At 42.6% G+C, this 14,378-nt stretch overlaps 1 protein-coding gene across 12 annotated transcripts in view; it reads left to right on the top strand.

Moving 5' to 3' along the window:
• Window positions 1-4,675, top strand: part of DLGAP1 (DLG associated protein 1) — a 323,485-nt gene extending 318,810 nt beyond the window's left edge. For 9 of the 12 annotated variants that reach the window (XM_065889911.1, XM_065889909.1, XM_065889920.1 and 6 more), the window contains 2 exons: window positions 1,567-1,719; window positions 4,466-4,675. In XM_065889911.1, the coding sequence (XP_065745983.1) occupies window positions 1,567-1,719; window positions 4,466-4,675 (363 nt within the window). Of the gene's footprint in view, window positions 1-1,566; window positions 1,786-4,465 lie in introns of those variants that run through there. The other 3 variants (XM_065889918.1, XM_065889922.1, XM_065889919.1) reach the window with 1 other exon arrangement.
• The last annotated feature ends 9,703 nt before the right edge of the window (window positions 4,676-14,378 follow it).

The raw sequence follows: 14,378 nt of genomic DNA, 5'->3' as shown, positions 1-14,378 counted from the left end.
TTTTGAAGCCAGACCAATAACGCTAGTCCATGAAAGGGCTAAAACGTTCTTTCCAACTTATTAACTTTGATGGTCACCAACCTTGAGCTTCCTGAAATTCTGATGATATTTTCATAGGGCTGGTTTTAAAAGTACAAACTGGCCTCCAGTTATTATACGGCATGAGACGTCACAGTCTTTCCAATTGCCCAGATTCCCAGAGATAACCAAAACGGACCCCTGCTAGAAACTTTTGGCAAATGGGAGTCCCACCCATCTGCCCATGAATGCCTTCAGCTACTGTTGCAGGTAGTAACCAGCGATGAACACAACACCTTCAGTCTTTAGTTGTTTTTTCTGTCTCAGACCATATAAATGAGTGGTTCATACTTTCTAGTACTTGTCAGGGATATGTGAACGAGGGCAAAGAAAGTCAATCCACAAACCAAAGAATGTTTAATATTATCTAGCAAATGGGTCACTGCAGGCATCTACATGTTCTCACATTTGCCGTGTTACGTTACGGTCAATTTAAAACTAATTCGTTTCCAAATGATTTTGTCCAAGTACTTATATGATAACGTGACTTCCTACATTAGAGATATCTTAATTGTTAAACACACAGTAGTTTGAAAATCCAGTTCTTTTATTACTTATTATCACTTGTTTGCCCTAGTATTTTCACTCAACGTGAGTATTAAAATGAACCTTACTTTAGATTCCTTATATGTTCTCTGAGTATGTTGGATGGCATGGAGTTGAATACTGACTCTAGTACCAATACACTGTATTTTTTTTTTTTTTTTTTGCAAGAAGGTATTTTCCTTTAAATATAGCTTTAAGTGCATCTTGTCATAGATCATACATTCTGGGATTTTTCAAATGTTTATAGACTCCCTGCCATAGCGTACTGAAGGATGTTATGTTAACAAAAGAAGAATTTTACTTTGACGTTGAGAATCACTGACTCCAATGTGTATAAGATGAGTGTATAAACTTACCATTTGCAGTGGAATCTTTTTTTTTAAAAACCAAACTCAGAGAGAGTATAAACGTGGTTGCCAGGGGCTTGGGTGTGGGGGAAACAGGGAGAGGTTGGTAACATGGTACAGATTTTCAGCTATCAAATGAATAAGGTCTGAAGATCTAATTAGAACATGGTGACCATAGTTGCTAACAGTGTACGGTATAACTGGGCTTCGCCAAGAGAGTAGAACATATATGTTCTCACACACACACAAAGATAAATACATGAGGTGATGATGTGTTACTTAACTTGACGGGGGAGTCCTTTCACAGTGTGTGTATATATCAGATCATCACGTTGTACGCTCTAAATAGTTTGCAATTTGGTCAACTATTCCTTAATAAAGGTGAATATGTATATAAGACATATATACATATAAAATATAAAATAAATAAATAAAAGGGCCATCGATAGCCTCACTTTTATCTCCTATCTGAAAACCAAAAGGAACTCATCCTCCTTGCGTTATTTGAAATATTTGAAAAGGCCACCTTGGTCCTGTGCTTGTTGTCCTAGATCATCACCTCTAAAGCGTGAATGTTTTTCTTTCTCTTGTACAGAATCCCAACGCTCATCCAAGGCCCACCTCCCAGGATTTGGCGGGGTTCTGGGACATGCTGCAGTTGTCCATAGAAAATATTAGTATGAAATTTGATGAACTTCATCAGTTAAAGGCCAATAATTGGAAACAGATGGATCCTCTTGACAAGAAGGTAGAACAATGTAGATTTTGTATGGTTCATTTAAAAACCTGCACAAACACTGGACAGTCTAAATAGGCTTCTGCTTTCAGTCTTGCTGTTTACAATGTGAAATGGAGCTGATATCATATTAATTTCATTGTAATGACAATGTTTACATAGTAATCATTTGGGATATTATCTGTAATATGTTTCAGGCATATTTTTAAAGAAAAACCTGTCTCTGTGAATTGGAAAATGGGAATGTAGCTTTTTTTGTTAATTAAACTTTAAGTTAAACCGTTTTAGTCACTGGAAGGGACTGCCTCCATTTTGCTTTTTAAACTAAAATAAATGACATCTTCAGTGCATGACTACATACAGCAAGAGTTCAACTTCCTTACACCCCTAGAATGTGTTTCCGAGAAAATAGGAAGCCCTGCAAACTAACCGACTTTGATAATCATTTCATAAATACAGTAATGAAGAAACCACTGTTGTTCAAGTGTAAAAATATACACACCGTAAAGTTTCACAGTAATCATAAATGTTGGGATTTTTTAAGAGTTTTACTATTGGTTGATTTGCCTTGGGGAATATCGCCCACTGGGTTCCTCATGCGAGAGCTTAGAAGTAAAGACTCAGATTCTTTTACTTGAATTAATAAATGGCAATTTTCACATTTGATTATGGCGGGTCCACCAGGCTTGCCCAGGTATCCAATGTCCACCTCCCTAGGCTGGCCAGGCATGCATGACTTTTTTAACCCTTTGCTTTCCTATGGCCTGAGGTCAGATGTTCCCGAGAGATTCAACTTCTAAATATTAGGCACAGCTATACTTGTGACGCCCTTTCCTGATCCCTGCACCTATCAGAGAGCAAGCAGCAGTCCAATCCATTCTGCTGCTGCCCATTATAATACCAGGGTTCTTGGAGTCCATGGGCTCCCAGGAGAAATCCAGTGCCAACAGCCGGTGCATAATCAAAGGGGCCACCGCTCTCATCACTGTCCCTCATCTCTAATTCTGTCACCATCCACCTGTGGGGTTTTGGTGCGAAGCATCAAAGTACCATTGATGTCTGTGTGGCCTCTCACTGGGGGAGCCAAACATTTGCACTCAATCTAGTTTTCTTTAATCTGGGTTTAAAACTGTCTGCTACGTAAGCTTTTAAATTGGTCTGACTTTAAGAAAACACTACAGATGTACACACGTACTGGTAACTGAATTTCTAGAGCTGATCCATCTAATTTCTCACTCGTGGATTTTTAAAAATTATAGTTAAAAAATAAAATGTGCAAGGAAAGGAAAATATGACTAAAAAGTTTCCAACATTCATACTTTCAAAAATATCGACTGAGTTACCCAGCAATGAAGATTTTAAACGTCCAAAAGGAGTGAAGCTAAGAATTGATATATGTGACCTATTGACACAGTAAATCATTAGTTAACTTGATGTCTAAATCTTCATGCACGTTGTCTGTGATCAGAGCTTTGCATCACCCCATGAACTGGAAGGGAAACAATGAACGAGACAATCAGAGTTGGTGGAATATGGTTTGCGCTCTGTGCTTTCCTTTTTTATCCACACAAGACGCCACCTTAAACAGCCGGCGGGCAACTCCAGTGCAGTACGTTAACTAGGTGCTTCACCCAGGCAAGCAAGGAGGAACACAGAGAATGCCCTTTGGAGAATCATGGAATCCCTAATTTAAGATACTTTTCACATTTAGTTTTATGAGAATTAGGGTATTTTATTAAAAAATGAAATCATCAGATTCACGTGGACCTTTGTGCAGCCTGAAAACTCACCATCTTTTTCCTAAAAATCCTTTGTGGTTTAGATTCCCTTCTTTCCCACTGTACTTCTTTTTCCAGCCCAAGTGATGAATGGCTTTCGTTTTTGCAACGACATTTAAAAATAGCCACCCGTTTTCTAGTTTGCTGCTGCTAGGGGGATGAACTCTTTCAGTCTTGTGTTCAGTTTTCATGGCACAGTGTCTGTCCCTGTGATGGAATTGCCCTCTGGGCCGCCACAGTCGCCCCGAGATCCCTAAGGCGTGACGGTCCAGCAGGATGTTTTAGGAGCTGACTCCACTACCCGGGAGGGTAAGGAACTGTCCAAGTCCTCCCTCCAGGGTGACCCTGCCCAGTACATTGCTGTGTGTTTGTGTGTGATGTGCAAACGGGTGTAACTCACTGTGGCATCAGCAAAGCGAAAGGAACCAGGCTTACAATCTTCTTCCTCGTTTGGCTGTTTACGTTTGGGTGGGCCCAAGGAGAGGGCAGGGATGTTTTTAAACTCTGAACCGAGCTCGCACCCTCCGCCTCCCTCCTTAGGGGGATGCAGAGTTCTAAGAGGCGACCGCTGCCACCCTTTCCCATCTCTGGCACCCAGCACAGTCTGGAGCCTCCAGAGAAAAACCGCAGTAAACGTGCTGGGAGCCGCAGCCTTTCAGCAGGCGGGGGGCATTTTAAATACCCACATCCTTCCCTTGGAGAGACCTAGTTCTGCCATCCAGCTTTACCCTTGGCCTTAAACTTACCGGTATTTTTTTCCCCCTGCATCTTTTGAATACGCAAGCCAGAATAATGAAGAAAAAATATATACATATCTATACATGTAAATATATTTATATGTACAGCGTGCAGATCAGAACTAACCTAACCACCCTTAGGCTTAAAAAAAAAAAAAGTGTGCTAACTACTGACCTATCCCAGTTTTTCCCAAGCTTGTCCTGAGAAGCTGTGTAATGTCCTGAACCTTCTGCTTTGATCAGGAGCGAAGGGCCCCTCCTCCAGTGCCCAAGAAGCCGGCGAAGGGCCCCGCGCCGCTGATCCGGGAGCGCTCGCTGGAGAGCTCGCAGCGCCAGGAGGCCCGCAAGCGCCTGATGGCCGCCAAGCGCGCCGCGTCCGTCCGCCAGAACTCGGCCACCGAGAGCGCCGAGAGCATCGAGATCTACATCCCCGAGGCGCAGACCCGGCTCTGAGGCCCCCGGCCGCCGCGCCCCCGGCCGCCTCCTCCCCGGCGCCCGCCCTTCGCCTTCTTGGCCCGCCCACCCGTGTAGACGCGGCCCCTCTAGGTCACCCGCCATCCTCCGTTCTCTCGAGCTTGTCTGTCCTTAGATTCCAGCAATATCGAACCATAGGGTATCTCAGAAATCCAGGATCCCGGGGTGGGGGAGTCCCGAGGTGGGTGGTCCCCTCGGGACCTCGCGGACTTCCACCCGAAAGAAACTAGGAAACTAGGGCTCCGATCCCCCTGATTTCCCCGACACGCTTCCTATTTGGGCAAGCAGATGGAACACTTGATTTCCAACCTCAGAAATCACACACCCTGTCACCGGAGTCGGGAAGTGACACACCGAGAGGGGACGCAGAGGGGCTGGGGGGCGGGGGACCAGGATGCGGAGTGGGGGAAAGAGAAGCAAACCCTGCGGGTGCCGGGGGTACCTGCGTCGCTCACAGCTGCAAAACTGCCTCACTCTTGTGTCATCAGTCACTGCTTCAGATGTCTCAATCGGCAGAAGATTGTCAATCCGATCTTTCAGGGATATCCATCTATTCTGAAAGGCAATAAAATGAAGATAGGCAAGGCAAGACAAAGGAAGCACTGCTAGTTTAAAAGACTACATAAGGGATTTTTTTTTTGTCCTATTCTTAAGAAAAGTTACACCTGAAGTGTTTTATCAGCTTTTCTTGTACTATGTATATTATATTGTTGTGATGGTGGTGGTGGGGTCTTTAGGGGAAAGTGTTGGTTCTATTAATTTGTTAATGTCCATCCTGGGGGCCTACCTAATTACACAGAGCTAAGTACATCTCTGCTTACGGAGTGCTGTACATGGCAGCCGGGCTGCTTTCTGCGAAAAGTTGGGATTTTCCTAGCATCCCCTTGGAATGCTACACATCCGTCTCTTTTAACCCAGTAGTTCATACGGCAGACGTCTGTCTTCATCAGTCTTTTCTCACTGCTCCACAGTCCTAACACACCCCCGAATAAGGATTTTGTCCTGTGTCAAACCGGTAAAATAAGCTTTCTGTCCAGTAGACATGCTGCCTCGTTCCAAAGAGCGGCCACTTGTCTTGAGGTCCCAGGTAGAGAGAGAAGAAATTTGACCTGCGAGGTTCAGAGGCCACATGGAGGGGGACAGTGTCATGATTCCTAAACACTGAAAGAAACCCAGGCTTTTGGCAGAGAATGTTGATTTCCGTTTTTAGTCCTGATGGATGGCCAGTATGACTTTTGCATCCAGCTCAAGTTATCTTTAAATGCCCTTACTCGTAGCAGTTTAAGCACTTAGAATGAGGTGATCTTAAATGATCACTAGCGTTTTATCCAGCTCCCTAAAGCGTTAGAAATTACCATTGAAAAATGAAAGATTTTAAAAACATACATCAAATACTCTTGCACCAGAGATGCTTTTTAAAAAAAAAAAAAAAACTCTCATAGCCAGGTGCTAATTTAATTTTATTTAAGCAATTAAGAGAGGTGATGGGTTCTGGCAACAATTATTTTCATGGACATATTCTAAAACCACTAGAGAATTCGCTACCTCTCAGAGCCATTGATGCTTTGAGCTATCTTTATAAACAGGGCACAAATGTTTACTGCTGTGGTTTACAAGACAAGGGCTACTAACATTTAAAAACCAACCAACCAACTTTTAACTAGGGTGAACAAAGCACCTTTGAGTGCTTTATAAAATTGGAGCAGACAGAGAATTTGAGCTTCAAGTATTGCTGGTTTTAAAAAGAATACACCTTTTCTTTACTCTGTAGCAGCCAGGGAAGGTCACACAAAGTTTGCATCAAGTAAGGCCAACTGCCACCTTGGGTAGCCTATGGTCTCATTCAACCCTGACAGTGACTCGGAACTCAGATTAACGTGAAGGAAGCCACACCCATTTGAAGACCAGATGTCCCCATCCACAGCTCTGCACCCTGAGGTGGAGATAAGATTTGGATTAAGAAATAGATTTCTAATACGATTCAAGATCATCCTACAATATTTTCTTTGCAAACTGGTTTAGCCCAGGATATTTTAAAGAGAGACAAGAGATGGCCTATTTATCTTGTCTATGTGAACGGTATTTGTATATTCATAAGCTATTTTTGGTAAGAATTTTAAATCTTTTAGCCGAAGGCCTCCAGGCACCATGACCTTTGCCTTCCTTGAAAACACCAATTGTACAAACACTTTATAGAAGGCTAATTATTGATGTTAAGACATGATCCCACATAAACCTGCCTGTTAATCACTTGCCCCCTTAAGCTGACATCCATGACCATAACCTTTGTCACATTGTTCTTCTGATGTAATTTGTAGAAATGTTTTTTAGTTCATATTGGAAAATGTATGTACCCTGAAAAATTACTTATTTTGTTTAACTTTGGTATAAAGGTGTTTGGGCATTTTCTTGGGGAGGGGGGATTACAAAAGAAGTTTGTCTCCCACATCAAAAAACGTTCAAAGAAATTAAGTATTTATTATATTTTTTGCAGATGTTTCCATACAACTCACATAACCTTTTTGTAAAGAGAGATGAAGAAATGGATTAAAGATTTTTAATATTTGAAATGGTAAATAGAACTAATTTATTTGTACTATATTTCTGTTATTTATAGATGTTTCCTTAATGTTTTACTGTGCTTTCCCACTTTAATTTAAGCCTTATCCTTGTGAATTTACCATTTCTTTTTTAAAACCTGTCTAGATGCATATTTTAAATAACTGGAATGTAAATCACTAGCATATCTGAATTCCCAAATGTAATTTTTAAAAATTATTTTGGTTTGGAAAAAAAAAAAGATTCATTTGAAAGCCTTCAGATGGAGGGGTGGGGAACATTTTTATGGCTTTATGAATTGGAATTTCATAGGCTTATCTACCTAGACTGTGTGTGGACAAAAAAAAAATTGTAAATAGATGAATGTTTCCCATAATGTATAAAGAAATTAATAAAATACTTAATGCACTGCTTTCAGGTCTGTGTGTTTTCACTACAGAGTCCTACTTCTTCTAAAAGATAAGTAATTGCCTTTGGGGGGGGGGTGAATAATTAAGCAGTCAAGAAGCATATCATTGTGACTTTCATTGTAACGACACACGTACTAGTCCAGGTGAGCTGGTGGGTAGACCTTGCACCCTATGGAAGGGCTTTAAGTACCAAAAACTAAAAGTCCTCTTACTGTGATAATTACACGCATCTGAAAGTTTCAGGTCAGGAGCTGTATGTTTTATGAAAGATGTTATTAGCTTCTCAAACATGTTCAAATCTGTATAGATTTTTACCCACGTGGATTTCTTTCAAAACATTTCATCACTTTTGTTTCCTACACAGTTCCCTGGGGTAGGGAAAATCAGAATAATGCATTGTGGTTTTCATTTCATCCTCACAGTACTGAAAAACTGCTCCCTGAGGTTCGGTCACTCGCCCAGCATGGCACAATTATTAAGTGACAGATTTGAGTCCAAAATCCAAGCCTGCGTTCAGCTTTGTCTTCAGTGAGGTCTTTATCGTTCTTCTCACATTTAGAATTGGTAATTGCCACTGTCAATTTCCCCTGGTTTTCATCTAGGTCATATTTGTAAGCCTTACTTTATACACAAAAATACAGACTCACCAAAAACAACAAAAAAGTAAATTAAAACACTTTATACAGTGGACTTACACTGATCTGAAAATGCCACAACCCTGAGACCTGTGTCCACAATACTTCCTCCCACCAAGTTCTTGGGCAAAGCCATACATCTATATGCAACAAACTTGGAAACTGTTAAGCAGATAAGCCACTTTGTCCGATTTTTATACATAAGCGAGACCTGTGCCAGTCACCAAAATAACACAATGTACTTTTGAAAGTGCTTCCAAAGAGCAATGATCAAGTGGCCGGACGCAGGCAAGGTTGCAAAGGTCTCATTACTTTGGCTCACGCACTGACCGTTCACGTAGTGTGAACTGTGATTATACTTCTTGACTTTCAGCAAATTAATTCTTATATTTTATCGGGGCTCCTTAAACATTTCAGCCAATCCTAAAACAAAATGAGTTAGTTTTTGCACACAGAAATTTGAATTTCAGTGAAGCAATTTCCCATGTTACAGGGTCCACTCCCGCCCCACCCACAGCAAGATGTAATTTCATTTTTTATAGATATTGAACAAAATGGTTTGAATTTCTTTTTGTATCTTTGAAATCCACACCCTTGAAAATATAAACTGATTTTGGTTTAAATAAATGACACATGGAAAATCCTACTGTCTGAATGTGTTCATTCTCGTATGCCACTGTTACCAAAGGGTACCGAAATCCACCTGGGGTTTGTTCAATAGGCTGTTTAACTTTCAGCTACTAAACTAAGATCAGATTAACTCCTTTTGCAAACAGAAACTAGTGGCCCAGGCTGAAAACTCTCTCTGGTCCTAACGCATTTACTAAGTTTACAGAATAGGTCTTAAATTCCTCTGCAAGTCACTCATTTCCCCTGAAGCAGAGAGAGGAAATAGTGTGCTCTTCCCTGTCTGGGCTTCCTGCTGGCCCAGGGAGGCATCATCAGAAAACCACAGGGGGGCTTCCCTGGTGGCGCAGTGGTTGAGAGTCCGCCTGACGATGCAGGGCACACGGGTTCGTGCCCCGGTCCGGGAAGATCCCACATGCCGAGGGGCGGCTGGGCCCGTGAGCCATGGCCGCTGAGCCTGCGCGTCCGGAGCCTGTGCTCCGCAACGGGAGAGGCCACAACTGTAAGAGGCCCGGATACGGCAAAAAAAAAAAAAAAAAAACCCACCAAAAGTCAAAGTCTGCCATGTAGCTGATTGAACTGTTGCTGTTCATCAAATGTTTTCACTAGAACAGATGAAAAAAATGCCATTCTTCTGCTTCACACTTCTAGTCTGCCTTCAGGGAGAAGTAGATGCTAATGTCCTCTTTCCGAATTACTCGATAGGTAAATCAGTGTCACGAGGCAGCTTCTATAGAGACCTCAATAAAGAGATTCTTCCATAGAAAAACTCTCCTTGGACTTCCCTGGTGGCACAGTGGTTAAGAATCCACCTGCCAACGCAGGGGACACAGGTTCGATCCCTGGTCCAGGAAGATCCCACACGCCGCAGAGCAACTAAGCCCGTGCACCACAACTACTGAGCCTGCGCTCTAGAGCCCGTGAGCCACAACTACTGAAGCCTGCGTGCCTAGAGCCCGTGCTCTGCAACAAGAGAAACCACGGCAATGAGAAGCCATGCACCGCAACAAAGAGTAGCCCCCGCTCGCTGCAACTAGAGAAAGCCTGCCTGCAGCAATGAAGACCCAAAGCAGCCAAAGGAAGAAAAGAAAAACTCTCTTTTTCACTTGGGAAAGGAGGAAGGGGGAAGCAAATAGAGTCTTAGTTTTCCCTTGTGATATAAAGAGGGAAAATGCATTCTTTCTATTGAGTCTAGTATGAGGAGGTTACAAACAATTACGGGTTTTGTAGTCTTAAATCCTGGTGCTTTCACTACGTCTGAAGACCAATGCTCTGGAAACAGAAAACATTCCTGCATAGCTAGCCTTCTGAGGTCTACACCCATAACGATCAGTCGACGAGTCCTTCCTTCTTCCTAGGACATTCAAGTCCAATGCCTTCTAGCAATTTCTATGAGGAAACAATGGAGAGAAACATCTAGGGAGTTAGATAATACTGTGGATGTCCCCATAAAGTACATTGGAAGAAACATCTCTGAAGATGAAAATATTCTATTCACTGAAAAAAAGGCGGGGGGGGGGGGACATTTTAGAGCGGTTTTAGTCTTAGGGAATAACCTCTTGCTGTAGAAAATGTTTACTTCTGTAAGTGACACTTTTTAAAACACCAGCTTCGTCACTTCATTTCCTTTCTAGAATAAGACCTAATGTACTTTGCAACCCCAGCCAACACAATGTCTGTCCGTAATTCCCAACTGTGAGAAGAGGCAGATCTTAAACAAAGGTGAGAAGAGTTTAAATAATTTACTCTTAGAGTCCTTTGGAGGGAAGAGAGCCTCGCTGCCTTCACTGCCTTTGCCGGTGGGAGTTGACAGTTTTCTTCTCTGCAGCCTGGCCCCTGGCAGGAGCAGGACCTGGTACTCAGGGTGAGCCTGGTATTTCTAACGTTGAACTTGACACACTTGAAAGAGCAACTCAAGGGCTCCTGACTTGTTTCTTACATTAGTCAAGCAAGGTAATGAGTCTGGAATGTCTGAAAGGGAATCCTTTCCAAGGAGCTTGTGTCTGTTCTCGTCTTGAGTCGATGCCCCAAAGATCCCTTGACTAGCAGTTGTTCAAAATGAAATCATAAAGCAAGCAAGCAGTCTTACAGAGAGAGTGAAAAATTGATCAGTAGTGTGGAAAATTGGAACACTGGAGAGAGGTTGGCACAGGACAATGGGGATTTCCAAACTGACTGAGCATGTCTGTTGAGCACTTTGGAAACAGTGGTGAAGTGAGGAATAGTTATTCAGATAATTCTGAGTAATTCTGGACACGAGGAAAGAAAAACACCCTACTAATGGGGACCTAGGCCACCAGTCAGTGGCTGAAATTCTTCATGTATTTGCTCTCAAGTTCATTTCATTTAAAGACAGATTCTGAGGAGGCCAAAGACCAGCTGTTCTTCTAGCAAAGGCAACACATTACAGTTAGGTTAAATATTCAACTGAGAGAACCTGAGTTAAATATTAAGGTAATGCTTACCTACAGAAATACAAGGTCTTGACCACACTGGGAAAGTTGGTGTACCGTCCCCAGAGACAGTCATTCTGACGGAACTGCGTCACCTGAATGATTCTCGTGAACGAGGCCAGGTCCTCCACCACTCCTAGTATTGAAATGTGTTCATTAGATAATAGACACAGAGAAGACCGGTCTCTCCACCCCTTCTACACCCTGGGATCCCTGTTGGCTTCATCATGCCGTTAAAGATTTCCTAGCAGGGTTCCTGTCAGGGACTCCAGATTCACAGGCAGAGAGGATCCAGCTGGGAGAGAACAGAGGCAGAGGGAAAAGTCCCCACACACTCCAGTGGAAACACCCACGTGTCACCTTGATTGCAACATTCTGACATGGGCTTGGTCAGAAAGCATTGCCATAAGCTTATAAGACATTTACAGATACTCTAAGCATTTCTCTTAGAAACTGGACTGACCCCCTCATCAGCCTCATCCTGCCCTGAGTAGACCTGTCTGCCCAGCAGGGACAGGGCCGTTGGGTAAGTGGGGCAAAGCTTGGGCTATGGAGCCAGATGGCCTGGGTTTGAATCCTTTGCTCTACCATATACTAGCTGTGTCTTCCCGGGCAAGGTACTTAGCCTCTCTGTGCCTCAGTTTCCCCATCTGTACAATTAGGATGAAAATAGTACTTGTTTCACAGGGTTGGTTTAAGGATTAAATGAATTAATATACGTAAAGTTCTTGATACACTGCCTTGCACGTGGTAAGCATTGGATAAACGTCCACGAGCACCACCATTATCACACATTTACATTTACTAAGAAAATACTGTTTGATATGCATTCTGTAACTCAATCATCACAGCAGCCCCATGAGATAGTCACTACAAGTGAATTAGGGAGCACCTCAAGGTCACAGGTAAGTGACAGAGCTAGCATTTGAATCCATCTAACTCTAGATGTTTTGTATGTGCGAGATTTTTGTGCAAGACAAAGCAATGCATCTTTTTCTTTTCTTTTTTTTTCTGGTGAAAAACGTACCCATATGAAAATTTCAAACAGAATAAGAGTGTATATAATGAAAATAAGCCTCCTTTCACTCCAGTTCTTTCCTGCAATATTCAACATCTTTGAACACTTTATTGTATACCCTCCCCAAATTTTTCTATACACATTCAAGTATATATTTTTCCTTTTTCCACAGACTGGAAGCATACTACACACATTCCTCTACTGTTTGCTTTTTCATTTAGTAATGAATGCTCCATTTCAGAACACTCTGACCCACCCATTCTCTTTAATGGCTCCATAGCATTCCAGTTTATGAATGAACCATAAAACATTGTTAGTCCCCCTACTGATGGACTATTAGGCTGTTTCTACCACTTGCTATGACAAACAAAATCCGCAGTGAAAAGCGTTTTACGATGTATCTTCAGTACACCTGGGAATGTATCTAAGGGTTATAGTCCTAGACAAATGGACGGGCGCTTTTGTTCTTAAATGTTGCCAATTGGCTTTCCAAAAGGGCTGCCTTGATTTTCATTTCACCAAGCAGGTATGAGTTTTAGCACCTACCCTTGCAAACAAGGAAACAAAGCATTCAAAAAGTAAATTCAGAGGCACGCTTAAAACAGCAACCACAAATGCAGGCACCTTCCAGTTGACTTTCAACAAGGAAGGAAAAAAGTCGCTAGAAATGTGGAGGCAGATTTAATGTAACATCAGCCCCAAGGTGTGAACTCCTCCAGGAACTGGGTTTATTTGCACAGCCCTTACTTAGATGGCAGCCTAGGATCCCAACGAGTTCCTGCAGCAGTCTAGGCTAACCCTGGGACTCAATCCAGGACAGGAGCAGAGAGAAAACACTTTGATGGTCAGTAGGTTTATACCGGGACACCAGTACCTATGCATGGTAGTTCTGTTTTTCAATTATTAGTTTTTTAAAAAGTAAAACTCCAGAGACTTCCCTGGTGGTGCAGTGGTTAAGAATCTGCCTTCCAGTGCAGGGGACGGGGGTTCAGTCCCTGGTCAGGGAGCTAGATCCCACATGCATGCCGCAACTAAGGAGCCCGAGAGCCACAACTAAGACCCGGTGCAACCAAAAAAAAGTAAAACTCGACATCTAAAAAGGCTTTAAGATGATTTACAGAATTAAATCATAAAACACTGAACACTTTTAAAATAAAAAGAAATAAGAAAAAGAAAATTGCTAGATAAGTAAATTCACCAAGTTCCCAGGGTCCTGAGTTGTGAATCCTAAGTTTCTTTCTAAGCTTCCTGATAGTCAGGGCAAAGCAGTCAGCATGTTTTTACAGTCTGTTTTCATTCAGTTTGGAGATACCAAAAGTTTAAAAATCCCCCTTCTATGCTCAAAGAGCTACAAAACTGATTTTGCAAACCTAATGTGTGAACACAACCGCCTCGCAAATCACAGCGCTGGCCATGTAGAACGAAGTATGACGACTGTGTCTTTAAAACCATCCCCCTTTTATTTAAGTGGTTTGAGTGATTTTTTGGTTCTTGGCAAACACATGGCCCCAGAATAAGACAGAGTTAACTGACATCCTTGTTGAGACCGACATCCTTTGAGTTCAGTCCAAGAATGTGTCCTTCCTTCTAGGAAGTAAGCAATATTTCAGTGGGTCTTTTTTTTCTTTTCCACCCCGCCTCTTTTCTTTTCAAGCAGACCTCCTGACAAATAAGAGGTCCTCCTTTTCCTGTTCAGACAGGCCTACATCAGAGCGTGTGACTGTTGAGACCTATTTGTCTTTGAGCAGGAAATCTTCGTTTCCCAAACACATCCCTTTGTCACGCTAAAGGCTGCAACCATTTCAGCCCAGCAGTCTCAGCGGGAAGACACTGCTGTCCCCTGGGGCTGTCACCACCCAACACTGGTGTCTGTGCTGTGACCCAGAGGGCAGTTTCAGCTGTACTTAGGCAAACAGTCCTGTGCCTTTTAACACATGTCAGGACAGTAGATTCTTCCTCCGTGTGGGGATGCGCATAGAG

This window comes from Phocoena phocoena, chromosome 13 (genome assembly GCF_963924675.1).
Source record: "Phocoena phocoena chromosome 13, mPhoPho1.1, whole genome shotgun sequence".
Classification (NCBI taxonomy): Eukaryota; Metazoa; Chordata; class Mammalia; order Artiodactyla; family Phocoenidae; genus Phocoena; species Phocoena phocoena.
This window is presented reverse-complemented; position numbering and strand designations above follow the sequence as displayed.